This window comes from Drosophila miranda, assembly GCF_003369915.1.
Source record: "Drosophila miranda strain MSH22 chromosome Y unlocalized genomic scaffold, D.miranda_PacBio2.1 Contig_Y1_pilon, whole genome shotgun sequence".
Taxonomy (NCBI): Eukaryota; Metazoa; Arthropoda; class Insecta; order Diptera; family Drosophilidae; genus Drosophila; species Drosophila miranda.
This window is the reverse complement of record NW_022881603.1, coordinates 51764562-51776227: the sequence shown is the minus strand read 5'-3', so window position 1 is coordinate 51776227 and position 11666 is coordinate 51764562. Positions and strand designations below refer to the sequence as shown.

Here is an 11666-nt window from a genome sequence, read left to right as displayed (position 1 = left end):
AGGAATTCCTGACGGAACTCGGTCCTGACGGAACTCGGTCCTGACGGAAGTCGGTCCATGAGGCGGTCTGTAGTTGGCTGGTGCGGAACCATCGGTTGGCTCGGTCGGTGAGGAGCTCCGCCATGGCTCGCGGCAGGCAGTTTATGTCTACCCCGTACAAGAGGGTACGCACCTCCAGTAGCTCAACGAAAGACAGTGGTTCATCCTGCCGTCGAACTGGATTCCCCACTTCCGAATCCGTTCCGCCATCTGCGCGGCGTGACTGTAGTAATGGCCGTCTGTGGAGCCTTCTCAGGGGCGAAGGCCTCGACTCAGGGGGCGGGGGCTTTGGTAGACGCTGGTTTTGCCCCCCGTGGTTCCACGGGGTCGTAGGCTGAGCTCGGGGTCTGTCTTTCGCTTCTCCGCTTGTACCGAGGTGCCGGGCTTTGGTGATCTGCCTCGTCCTGGTGATCTGGCGTACTGTCGCTCGAGCTCCGCCAGTCTGACCCAGGCGTCGTGTTCGAGGGGCCCGGCGACTAGTTCGGCGAAATTTCTCCGCAAATCTTCCGCGTTACCCTCGCGGCTGAATCCGAATTCCTTGGCGAAGGATTCCAGCTCACCCTTCCGGTACTCACCCTTGGGTTGGCGAATCCAGGGTAATACTCACCGGGCTGTTCCTTTGTATGGGATTCCATTGCTCCGTTATTGCTCGCGATTGCTATTTCGTTTGGCTTGCGTTTTCCGGCACTGGGGCACTGGGTCGAGCTTTGCCGCGGGCTTTTCGAATTCATGCGTTCAATTTACGTTGGGCGAGGCGCTGTAATTTAGTATCAGGTTTTATGCTTATAATATGTCGCGGGAACCCTTTTAGGTTCGTTACAAGACAAAAAGCTAACTGCTATGGTGGGTTAAACACGTTTATGTAAATTTAAAATTTAGAATCTGGTTTTTTCTCGCAGATTAGAGAGTTTTTCATAGATTTGGGCGCATGTGAAATATAACGAATGCCCCATCTCGGGGCACTGGCAGCTGCGATAGGAAATCACCGGCATCATAGCAGTTCTTGAATAAATCGACAATGTATTTTCTTTCTACGCTATCGCTGGGCGGTGGTAATCGCTTGGCGCCTTCTTTGGATATGTGCTACAAAAGGATTAAGGTATAATTAGATCAATATTAAACATATGTATGTGTGTGGTAAAACAACCCACCATTACGGCTGGAAATATAGAAAGATTGCCAAAGGGTGGCCTGTTAAGTGACTTCTGAGTGAAGACCTTGTCATTATGTTGCCTCTTATCATCACATCTCTCAGCATGGCCCGCTATCCTCTCCGGTGCTCGAACTTCTGCGATTCCGGACCCGGTTCTGGTCCGATTTTTCATCTCTACTACGAATGATGAAAATGAGCCAGCCGCCGAATATATATTGGGGAACTTTGTATTTCGCTATTATTTACTAAATTTTACCCATTTTCCTGTAAAAATATTTTACAAAAGTACCAACACTTGGGTTATGTCTTATTTTGACAATAGTTTCACACTATACTGAGTTTTAAAAAATTTGTTGCTTTGCGTATTTGTATTGACAGATGAATGTCGATTCTCGTTACTGCAATTTTTAAAGTAATGGGATTTATATTTGTTGTAGTGAACTGCTGCAACAGATCGATCGGTAAGATACAAAAATGTTGGTTCTGCGCGTGATAATCGACCTGGTCATACAGCCAGTGGATGTTCGCGTAGAAACAACACTCCGTCGACGATTGGGATGTAGTTCGCAGTGGAGTAATCGCAGAGTTTGACCGACGCGTGTGCGGCGGCCGCGAGGACGAGGAGAGTCTACACGGTGTTCATAGCTTGTATGTTTTCTTACGTTGATGATACCGGAGGGGAGCGGAGTTTCGGTATGGTGATTAGCTTGGCGGCGTCGGGCGAGTCTCTGACTGAGGTTGTGGGTTCACGTGGCCTCGTCTTCTCCTGCTGAGGGCGTACTGATGGATGGGAGCTCGTGTTGGGGCTATTAAAGCCGTTTTGGGGAGTCGATTTTTGCGGAGCCAGCTCTTCTTTGGTCTTCTGTGCTGCACCGGGGGGGTGTTTTGGGTCAGACGCGTGCCGCGTTTTGCCGATGCTGTCTTTTTTGTCCGGGTATCTCGGGTTTTGCTGACTCTGCGGTACCGTGGTTGGGGCGTCGGGTTAATGTCTCGTTGCTTTCCTCGTCGATGTCAGCATTCTCATGTAGGTCGGTGGGTTCTTCGGGATCGCGATCGCGGAATTTCCTCAGGTCGCTACTGTGGTTGAGATTCTTCAAGCTCGATTTTCGTAAGAATGGTAAGCCGAGCCTCTCTCGGTGGTCTGCGAGTGCTGTCAGCTCCTCGTCCAGACATTCCTGTATCCCTGCCGCGATGGCGGGAGGCCACGGGTCGGGGACTCGTTCCGGATCATCTTTGGGCGTTTTGTCGATTTCTGGGTTGTAAGTGTGGTCGGGGTCCTCGGGGAGGATTGTCGCATCGAATGCGCTTGTTGGTTTGACTTCGCGAGTTTATTCGCTTATGCTGGCGACGACAGCGGGGATGTCGACCATAGGAATGGTGCCCGTGTGGGTCTCGGTGGCGATCCTAGCTTTGGACCGACGGCTAGTTTGTGCGACGCAGGTTTCAGACATGGCTCCAGACGTGGTGTTGGGCCGCATGCCGGCGCTGTGCGAGGGGTTGCCTGGGAGTCGGTCCAAGATGTCGGTGTCGATCGATGAAGTGTTGGCTTCCTGCCTAAGAGGACTCTGGAGTTGCTGGTCGGTCTCTGTCTTTGAGGTCTTGTTTCTTGTGTCGATGGCGTTGTCGCTGCAGTCCTGGGCCAGGGTGGCGGGTGGAGGTGGTACGTCGAGCGTCTGGCTGCTGCGTCCTGGATTCTTTTCCCTTCGTTGGTGGAGCCGCGTCGGTGGCCTCGGAGGACCGGCTCGCTTTCTTCGTTGCTTTGCTTGATTTTTGGTTTCTCGGCGTGGGGCTTGTGTGCCTCATTGCTGCCGTGGGTTTTGTGTTCCTCGTTTCTTCTGCCTGTGTCTCGTTTCGTTTCGGGTGTCTCGAGTTCATGGGTCCTGGGGTGTGTACTTGGCTAGCGGTGATCATCGGCGTGTTTGAGACGGGGCGTTGATCTTGACCTTGATGGAGGAGGCGTGTGGTGCCGCACTGTATCATCGTGTCGATGGCGCATAGGAAATCCATCCCCACGATGACTTGCCCGAGCATATTCGATAGTACTAAGAGCGGCATCTGAACCTCCCGCTCGTCTAGTCGGACGCGCGCTAGCAAGATCTGAGTTATCTCGCGTGCGCAGCCGTCGGCCAGGAGGATCTGGACGCACGCCTCTCGCAGGTCGTTGTTGTGATCGAGTTGGCGGGCGAGGTCGGCGTTGATGAAGCTTCGCGAGAATCCTGTGTCGACCGTGGCTTCCGTGCACCGTGCTCCGATGGTTACTCTCGCCACTATCCGGCCGTCGTGTACTTGTAGCGGGGGAGGTGGGGACGCGAGTCGTTTCCCGACGGGTGTTGACGGCAACAGTCCACAGTGCGTGTTCCGCGCTTGCCGCATTCCCAACAGAAGACAATCGATGGGTTGGTGCAGTCGCGGGCAGCATGTCAAGCTTCTCCGCAACGGCGGTAGGCCGCGTGTGGGTTGGCGATAGGGGTGGTGATCATTCGATGCGTAGCTTCCTGGACTGGAGCGCCGACATGGTGTGGCACCCTTGCGGGTTCCGGGACGTTCCAGTGGGTCCTTCGTTTTGCGCTCGTTGTGCCATTGGCCGTGTGTACCTTGGTGGTTGTCGAGGGGGGATGGGCGTTGCTAAGATATTCCGCTCCTGTATACTTTCGTATTCCGTGGCCAATATCGTGCGTTGTGCTGGGCTTCGTAGTTCGTGTCTTCGCACGTATAGCTGGTACGGTGGGGAGTGTTGTCGTAGATCCTACTGAGTTCTTTGGCAGCGTCTTACCCGGCGTGGTGCATGAGCAAACGGAGCTCGATGGTGAAGTCCTTGAACGGATCGCCTACCGCTTGTTTGCGGTCCTTGATCTGGTCTTCCAGCTGCTCGAAGTACCTGGGAGGCAGGAAGAAGGCTAGGAATTCCTGACGGAACTCGGTCCTGACGGAACTCGGTCCTGACGGAACTCGGTACTGACGGAAGTCGGTCCATGAGGCGGTCTGTAGTTGGCTGGTGCGGAACCATCGGTTGGCTCGGTCGGTGAGGAGCTCCGCCATGGCTCGCGGCAGGCAGTTTATGTCTACCCCGTACGAGAGGGTACGCACCTCCAGTAGCTCAACGAAAAACAGTGGGTCATCCTGCCCGTCGAACTGGATTCCCCACTTTCGAATCCATTCCGCCATCTGGGCGGCGTGACTGTAGTAAAGGCCGTCTGTGGGGCCGTTTCCTTCTGCGAGAAAGACCTTCTTTGGTAGACCTACGGCGGTTATCGATGTCGGCGGGACGCTGGTTTTGCCCCCCGTGGTTCCACGGGGTCGTAGGCTGAGCTCGGGGTCTGTCTTTCGCTTCTCCACTTGTGCCGAGGTGCCGGGCTGTGGTTATCTAGCTCGCCCTGGTGATCTGGCTGCTAGTTCGGCGAAATTTCTCCGCAAATCTTCCGCGTTACCCTCGCGGCTGAATCCGAATTCCTCGGCGAAGGATTCCAGCTCACCCTTCCGGTACTCACCCTTGGGTTGGCGAATCCATGGTAATACTTACCGGGCTGTTCCTTTGTATGGGATTCCATTGCTCCGTTATTGCTCGCGATTGCTATTTCGTTTGGCTTGCGTTTTTCGGCACTGGGGCACTGGGTCGAGCTTCGCCGCGGGCTTTTCGATTTTCATCTCGGGGTGATGGAACTGTTTCCGTTTCTCTATCGCTGAGCCGCGCTTTCGTAACCCGCACCGCTGGAAATTGCGTGAAGTCGGGGTTTCCTTCGCGTTGTTTTTCCTGTTTCTCTAGCGGCCGTGGAGTTTTATTCCACAAACCCTCGTCGACGTTCCCTCAGGTCCCTGCTCGGGCGCCACTTGTGATGGACCTATTTCAGGAGGAAGGTAAGCTCATTCACGTCCAGGGGTCAATCCACAAGAAATTTGCAGAAGTAGATGGAACTTTGAGGAGACGTCGAGGTTGGTCTATCTTAGAGGGGGTGGACCGGGGCTGGGGCGAGCGCTAAACCCGGACTGCGCCTGGTCGGTTGCTTGGTCTGGAGTGGAAGGAAGTCCGCGTGACCTGGTGTGTTTGCTCAGCGTTATGGAGTCGGCGCATGTCGATCGGTGCGATAGGAAATCAACGCATCATAGCAATTTTTGAATAAATCGACAATGTATTTTCTTTCTACGCTATCGCTGGGCGGTGCCAATCGCTGGGCGCCAGGTATAAATATATCAATTTTAAACATATGTATGTGTGTGGTAAAACAACCCACCATTAAGGATGGAAATATGGAAAGATTGACAAAGGCTGGTGGCCTGTTAAGTGACTTCTGATTGAAGACCTTGTCAGTATGTTGCATGTTCTCATCATATCTCTCAGCATGGCCCGCTATCCTCTCCGGTGCTCGAACTTCTGCGATTCCGGACCCGGTTCTGGTCCGCTTTTGCATCTCTACTGCGAATGATGGGAATGAGCAAGCCGCCGAATATATATTGGGGAACTTTGTATTTCGCTATTTTTTACTAAATTTTACACATTTTCCTGTACAAATATTTTACAAAAGTACCACCACTTGGGTTACGTCTTATTTTGACAATAGTTTCACACTATACTGAGTTTTAAAAAATTTGTTGCTTTGCGTATTTGTATTGACAGATGAATGACGATTCTCGTTACTGCAATTTTTAAAGTAATGGGATTTAGATTTGTTGTAGTGAACTGCTGCAACAGATCGATCGGTAAGATACAAAAATGTTGGTTCTGCGCGTGATATTCGACCTGGTCATACAGCCAGTGGATTTTCGCGTAGAAACAACACTCCGTCGACGATTGGGATGTAGTTCGCAGTGGAGTAATCGTTGAGTTTGACCGACGCGTGTGCGGCGGACGCGAGGACGAGGAGAGTCAACAGGGTGTTCACAGCTTGTATGTTTTCTTACGTTGGGTGACACCGGAGGGGAGCGGAGTGTTTCGGTAGGGTGATTGGTTTGGCGGCGTCGGGCGAGTCTCTGACTGAGGTTGTGGGTTCAGGTGGCTTCGTCTTCTCCTGCTGAGGGCGTTCTGATGGATGGGAGCTCGAGTTGGGGCTATTTAATTCGTTTTTGGGAGTCGATTTTTGCGGAGCCAGCTCTTCTTTGGTCTTTTGTGCTGCACCGTGTGTGTGGTTTGGGTCAGCCGCGTGCCCTTTTCTTGTTATACCCGATACTCAAAATGAGTATTGGGGTATATAGATTTGTGGTGAAAGTGGATGTGTGTAACGGCCAGAAGGAATCGTTTCCGACCCCATAAAGTATATATATTCTTGATCAGCATCAATAGCCGAGTCGATTGAGAACTGTCTGTCTGTCTGTCTGTCTGTCCGTCTGTCCGTCTGTCCGTCTGTCCGTCTGTCCGTCCGTCCGTCTGTCCGTCCCTATCAGCGCCTAGTGCTCAAAGACTATAAGAGCTACAGCAACGACGTTTTATATCCGGACTTCTGTGATATGTCACTGCTACAAGTATATTTCAAAACTTTGCCCCGCCCCTTCCGCCCCCACAAAGGGCGAAAATCTGTGGCATCCACAAATTCAAAGATACAGGAAAACTGAAAACGCAGAATCGTAGAGGAGACTATATGTTTTAGATTGTAAAATCTGAACCTGGTCGTATAATTATTAAAGCCAGAATCAAGAAAACAATTTCATTCTTTCTGCCAATTGCAAAATATGAGTTCAAGGATATCAGAACCCATAAGAGCTAGAGCAACCAAATTTGGTATCCACACTCCTGTGATATCGGACCTTGACCGTTTTGTGTCAGAATTTCGCCACACCCCCTTCCGCCCACGCAAAGGAGGAAAATCTGGGGCATCCACAAATCTCAGAGACTATTAAGGCTAGAGTAACCAAATTTGGTATCCGCACTCCTGTTAGATCTCACTATAAAACGTTTATCTCAAAATTTCGCCCCACAAAAGGGGGCCCCCACAAAGGACGAAAATCTGTTGCATCCACAATTATGAGGATACGAGAAAACTAAAAACGCAGAATCATAGAGAATGCCCATATATATCCGGTTGCTGAATCTGGATCAGACCGAATCGATTTTATAGCCAAAAGCAAGAAATCAATTTGCAATTTGCTCAGACTGATTTTCTGTCTCTCTCGCACGCATTCTTTGTCGTGTCGTTTAATATTAGCGGCGTCTGCCGGAGGAGAGCCTTACTGACTAGATATCGGGTATAAATGTAGAGTTTGCGGTGTCCGCAGCAACTCACAACGTTCCCCCTCGTTTTTTTATTTGGGAAACTCCTCTTCGGCGGTGTCGCCGCTGCGTTGGGATTTCCGCGTTCTCTTCGCTTCGTCAGCTAATTCGTGGGGTGCATGGTCGTGACTGACTCACTCGGTGCCGTGGTTGGGGCGTCGGGTTAATGTCTCGTTGCTTTCCTCGTCGATGTCAGCATTCTCATGTAGGTCGGTGGGTTCTTCGGGCTCGCGATCGCGGAATTTCTTCAGGTCGTTACTGAGTTCATGGGTTTCTGGGGTGTGTACTTGGCAGGCGGTGATCATCGGCGTGTTTGAGACGGGGCGTTGGTGACCTTGATGGAGCAGGCGTGTGGTGCCGCACTGTATCATCGTGTCGATGGCGCATAGGAAATCCATCCCCACGATGACTTGCTCGAGCATATTCGATAGTACTAAGAGCGGCATCTGAACCTCCCGCTCGTCTAGTCGGACGCGCGCTAGCAAGATCTGAGTTATCTCGCGTGCGCAGCCGTCGGCCAGGACGATCTGGACGCACGCCTCTCGCAGGTCGTTGTTGTGATCGAGTTGGCGGGCGAGGTCGGCGTTGATGAAGCTTCGCGAGGCTCCTGTGTCGACCGTGGCTTCCGTGCACCGTGCTCCGATGGTTACTCTCGCCACTTTCCGGCCGTCGTGTACTTGTAGCGGGGGAGGTGGGGACGCGAGTCGTTTCCCGACGGGTGTTGACGGCAACAGTCCACAGTGCGTGTTCCGCGCTTGCCGCATTCCCAACAGAAGACAATCGATGGGTTGGTGCAGTCGCGGGCAGCATGTCAAGCTACTCCGCAACGGCGGTAGGCCGCGTGTGGGTTGGCGATAGGGGTGGTGATCATTCGATGCGTAGCTTCCTGGACTGGAGCGCCGACATGGTGTGGCACCCTTGCGGGTCCCGGGACGTTCCAGTGGGTTTTTCGGAATTGGGCCCGATTCGTCTCGCCTTCGTTTTGCGCTCGTTGTGCCGTTGGCCGTGTGTATCCTGCCCAGTGGGTAATCCTGCCCGTCGAACTGGATTCCCCACTTCCGAATCCGCTCCGCCATCTGCGCGGCGTGACTGTAGTAATGGCCGTCTGTGGGGCCATTTCCTTTTGCGAGGACCTTCTTGGATAGACCTGCGGCGGTTATCGATGTCGGCGGGACGCTGGTTTTGCCCCCGTGGTTCCACGGGGTCGTAGGCTGAGCTCGGGGTCTGTCTTTCGCTTCTCCGCTTGTGCCGAGGTGCCGGGCTGTGGTGATCTGGCTCGTCCTGGTGATCTGGCGTACTGTCGCTCGAGCTCCGTCAGTCTGACCCAGTTGTCGTGTTCGAGGGGCCCGGCGACTAGTTCGGCGAAATTTCTCCGCAAATCTTCCGCGTTACCCTCGCGGCTGAATCCGAATTCCTCGGCGCAGGATTCCAGCTCACCCTTCCGGTACTCACCCTTGGGTTGGCGAGTCCAGGGTAATACTCACCGGGCTGCTCTTCTGTATGGGATTCCATTGTTCCGTTTATTGCTTGCGTTTGCTATTTCGTTTGGCTTGCGTTTTCCGGCACTGGGGCACTGGGTCGAGCTTCGCCGCGGGCTTTTCGAATTTCTTCTCGGAGTGATGGCACCGTTCGTGTAGTAAGTAATGCATGCGTTTAATTTACGTTGGGCGACGCGTATCAGGTTTTATGCTTATAATATGTCAGGGGAACCCTTTAATGTTCGTTACAAGACAAAAAATTAACTGCTATGCTGGGTTAAACACGTTTATGTAAATTTAAAATTTAGAATCTGGTTTTTTCTCGCAGAATAGAGAGTTTTTCATAGATGTGGGCGCATGTGAAATATAACGAATGCCCCATCATGTAGCACTGGCAGCTGAGATAGAAAATCACCGGCATCATAGCAATTTTTGAATAAATCGACAATGTATTTTCTTTCTACGCTATCGCTGGGTGGTGCCAATCGCTTGGCGCCTTCTTTGGATATGTGCTACAAAAGGATTCAGGTATAATTAGATCAATATTAAACATATGTATGTAGGAAACGAAGGAAACAGGGATAGAGCAGTAATCGGCTCTGAGAGAGCCGATAGCAAGAGAGAGAGATCAGTCAGTTGTCAGTTCAGCCACGCATCAGACGTACACGCATATAATTAGTCACAAACACACTTGTAAAACTTGGAGCTGTTATAATTTTAAGTCAAACATACTTATCAAATAAATGTTACTCGTTGCCATCAAGCAACTTAAACTACTACAAATTGGGGGCTCGTCTGAAAATAAGCCCAAGACAACAACATTTGCAAGTGAGATTTGTGCGTGTATTTGGAAATTTTGGCGTACACGAGACTGGTGACACAAGAGATCGGTCGCGGTGCGAAATTGAATTGCAGTCTGGCCTATAAGTGCGAGAGAGACACTTGTCGAAGAAGGCGCATTAGTGTGAGCAGACATTCAAGAGAGCTGGAGCGACAAAACTACGGCAGACGGCAGCAAACACAGCAAGAATCAAAACCTTCGTTGTTGTTGTTGTGCATTGCGTCTGAGAGGCTAGAGCTACAAGGAGACAAGCGGCACAGAGACGACAATCTGAGCGCGTTCGTTCCAAAGAGAGCAGAAGCGACAAAACGATGGCAGCAAACAGCAAGAATCAAAGAACATTGATTGTTGTTGTGTTGCACTGCGTCGGACGGAGACTACAACTACAAGAAGAGACAAGCAGCAAGGAGACGACCATTTTGTAACAGCGGAAGCAGCGACGATTCGGGAAGCGACAACGAGTTAACGGCGAACAGCGAGAGCAAGGCAAGGCAACAAAGAGAGGACGGCAACAGCGACATCGACAGGCAAGCGAGATCTGGATGTGGTGGTGTGTGTGCGTCAAATTTGGAGTCTGGAAAGTTCTGCGCAGAAGCGAGAGTTAACAAGGGTAAACCCATAGTAAGGTGAGCGTTAACAGAGAAGCGATCGTTAACAGTGACGACTTTAAAGGCGTTTTCGGAGTCGATGTTAACTGGAAAATTGTTAACAGGCCAGCAGTAATAAGGTTGTTTAAGTTGATTTAATCACATTTTCTTAGATATAAGCTAATATCAATTATTTTGTGTTTAAATCGTCACGATGCAAGTTGAAGAGATAATGACACTGAGAGTCGCAGATTTGCGAGAGAAGTTAAGAGAGCTTGCGTTGCAGACGACGGGACGAAAGCGCGATTTGCAAGATAGACTATTAATACATAACGGCTTTCCAGTTGAGTCCGTAGTAACAGCAGTGGATGATACCGTAGCAGTTCAACCAGGTATGCGACAGGCAGAGTATAAATCTTGGTTTACGCTAAAAGAAGTGGAAGGTAGTGTGTCACAATTTTCTGGTTCTAATAACCCCGACATCAATCAATGGATAGAGGAATTAGAAGAATGCGCAGCTACTGTTCAATGGAGTCAATTACAATTATTCATTTATGCCAAGCAGTTGTTAGTTGGTGCAGCAAAATCTTTCGCTCGTAGTTTACGTGATATTCGTAACTGGAATTCGTTGAAGGCAGCTCTGTTGGATGAGTTTAGTGTTAAACTGTCGTCCGTAGAAGTACATAGAATGTTGCAAAAGCGCCAGCAGAAAAAAGGAGAGTCGCTTTAGAAATTGCAGCAACGAGAATCGTCATTCATCTGTCAATACAAATACGCAAAGCAAACAATTTTTTAAAACTCAGTATAGTGTGAAACTGTTATCAAAATAAGACGTAACACGAGTGGTGGTACTTTTGTAAGATATTTTTACAGGAAAATGGGTAAAATTCAGTAAAAAATAGATAAATACAAAGTTCCCCAATATATTTTCGGCGGCTTGCTCATTCCCATCATTCGCAATCAGAAGTCATTTAACAGGCCACCACTCTTTGGCAATCTTTCCTTATTTCCAGCCGTAATGGTGGGTTGTTTTACCACACACATACATATGTTTAATATTGATATAATTATACCTGAATCGTTTTGTAGCACATATCCGAAGAAGGCGCCAAGAGATAGGCACCGCCCAGCAATAGCGAAGAATGAAAATACATTGACGATTTATTTAAAAATTTATATGATGCCGGTGATTTCCTATCGCAGCTGCCAGTGCCCCGAGATTCGTTATATTTCATATGCGCCCAAATCTATGAAAAACTCTATATTCTGCGAGGAAAACCCGGCTTCTAAATTTTAAATTTACATAAACGTATTTAACCCCCCATAGCAGTTAGCTTTTTGTTTTGTAACGAACCTAAAAGGGTTCCCG

General features: G+C 50.2%; 1 protein-coding gene and 1 long non-coding RNA gene across 3 annotated transcripts; one reads left to right on the top strand and one right to left on the bottom strand.

Annotated features, from left to right (window-relative positions):
- Positions 1–833: 833 nt before the first annotated feature.
- Positions 834–1542, bottom strand: LOC117191812. 2 transcript variants are annotated; one of them, XM_033396575.1, is made up of 3 exons: positions 1449–1542; positions 1191–1369; positions 834–1122 (listed from the first exon to the last, which is right to left on the bottom strand). In XM_033396575.1, the coding sequence occupies exons 1-3, from the start codon at positions 1450–1452 to the stop codon at positions 952–954; spliced, it is 354 nt and encodes a 117-aa protein (XP_033252466.1). In that variant the 5' UTR covers positions 1453–1542; the 3' UTR covers positions 834–951. The 2 variants fall into 2 exon arrangements, with proteins under 2 accessions (XP_033252466.1, XP_033252467.1); XM_033396576.1 differs by having other exon boundaries at positions 835–1122; positions 1191–1366; positions 1449–1534.
- Positions 1543–10960: 9418 nt separating this feature from the next.
- Positions 10961–11463, top strand: LOC117191006. Its single transcript, XR_004473912.1, has 2 exons — positions 10961–11318; positions 11387–11463. It is a non-coding gene; the product is annotated as an uncharacterized LOC117191006 (long non-coding RNA).
- The last annotated feature ends 203 nt before the right edge of the window (positions 11464–11666 follow it).

What these genes read in the sequence shown, in the direction of transcription:
- LOC117191812 (XM_033396575.1), bottom strand. An exon ending in CTATATTTCCAGCCGTAATG is followed by an intron (nt 1,123 to 1,190) that starts GTGGGTTGTTTT and finishes ATCCTTTTGTAG; the next exon opens with CACATATCCAAAGAAGGCGC.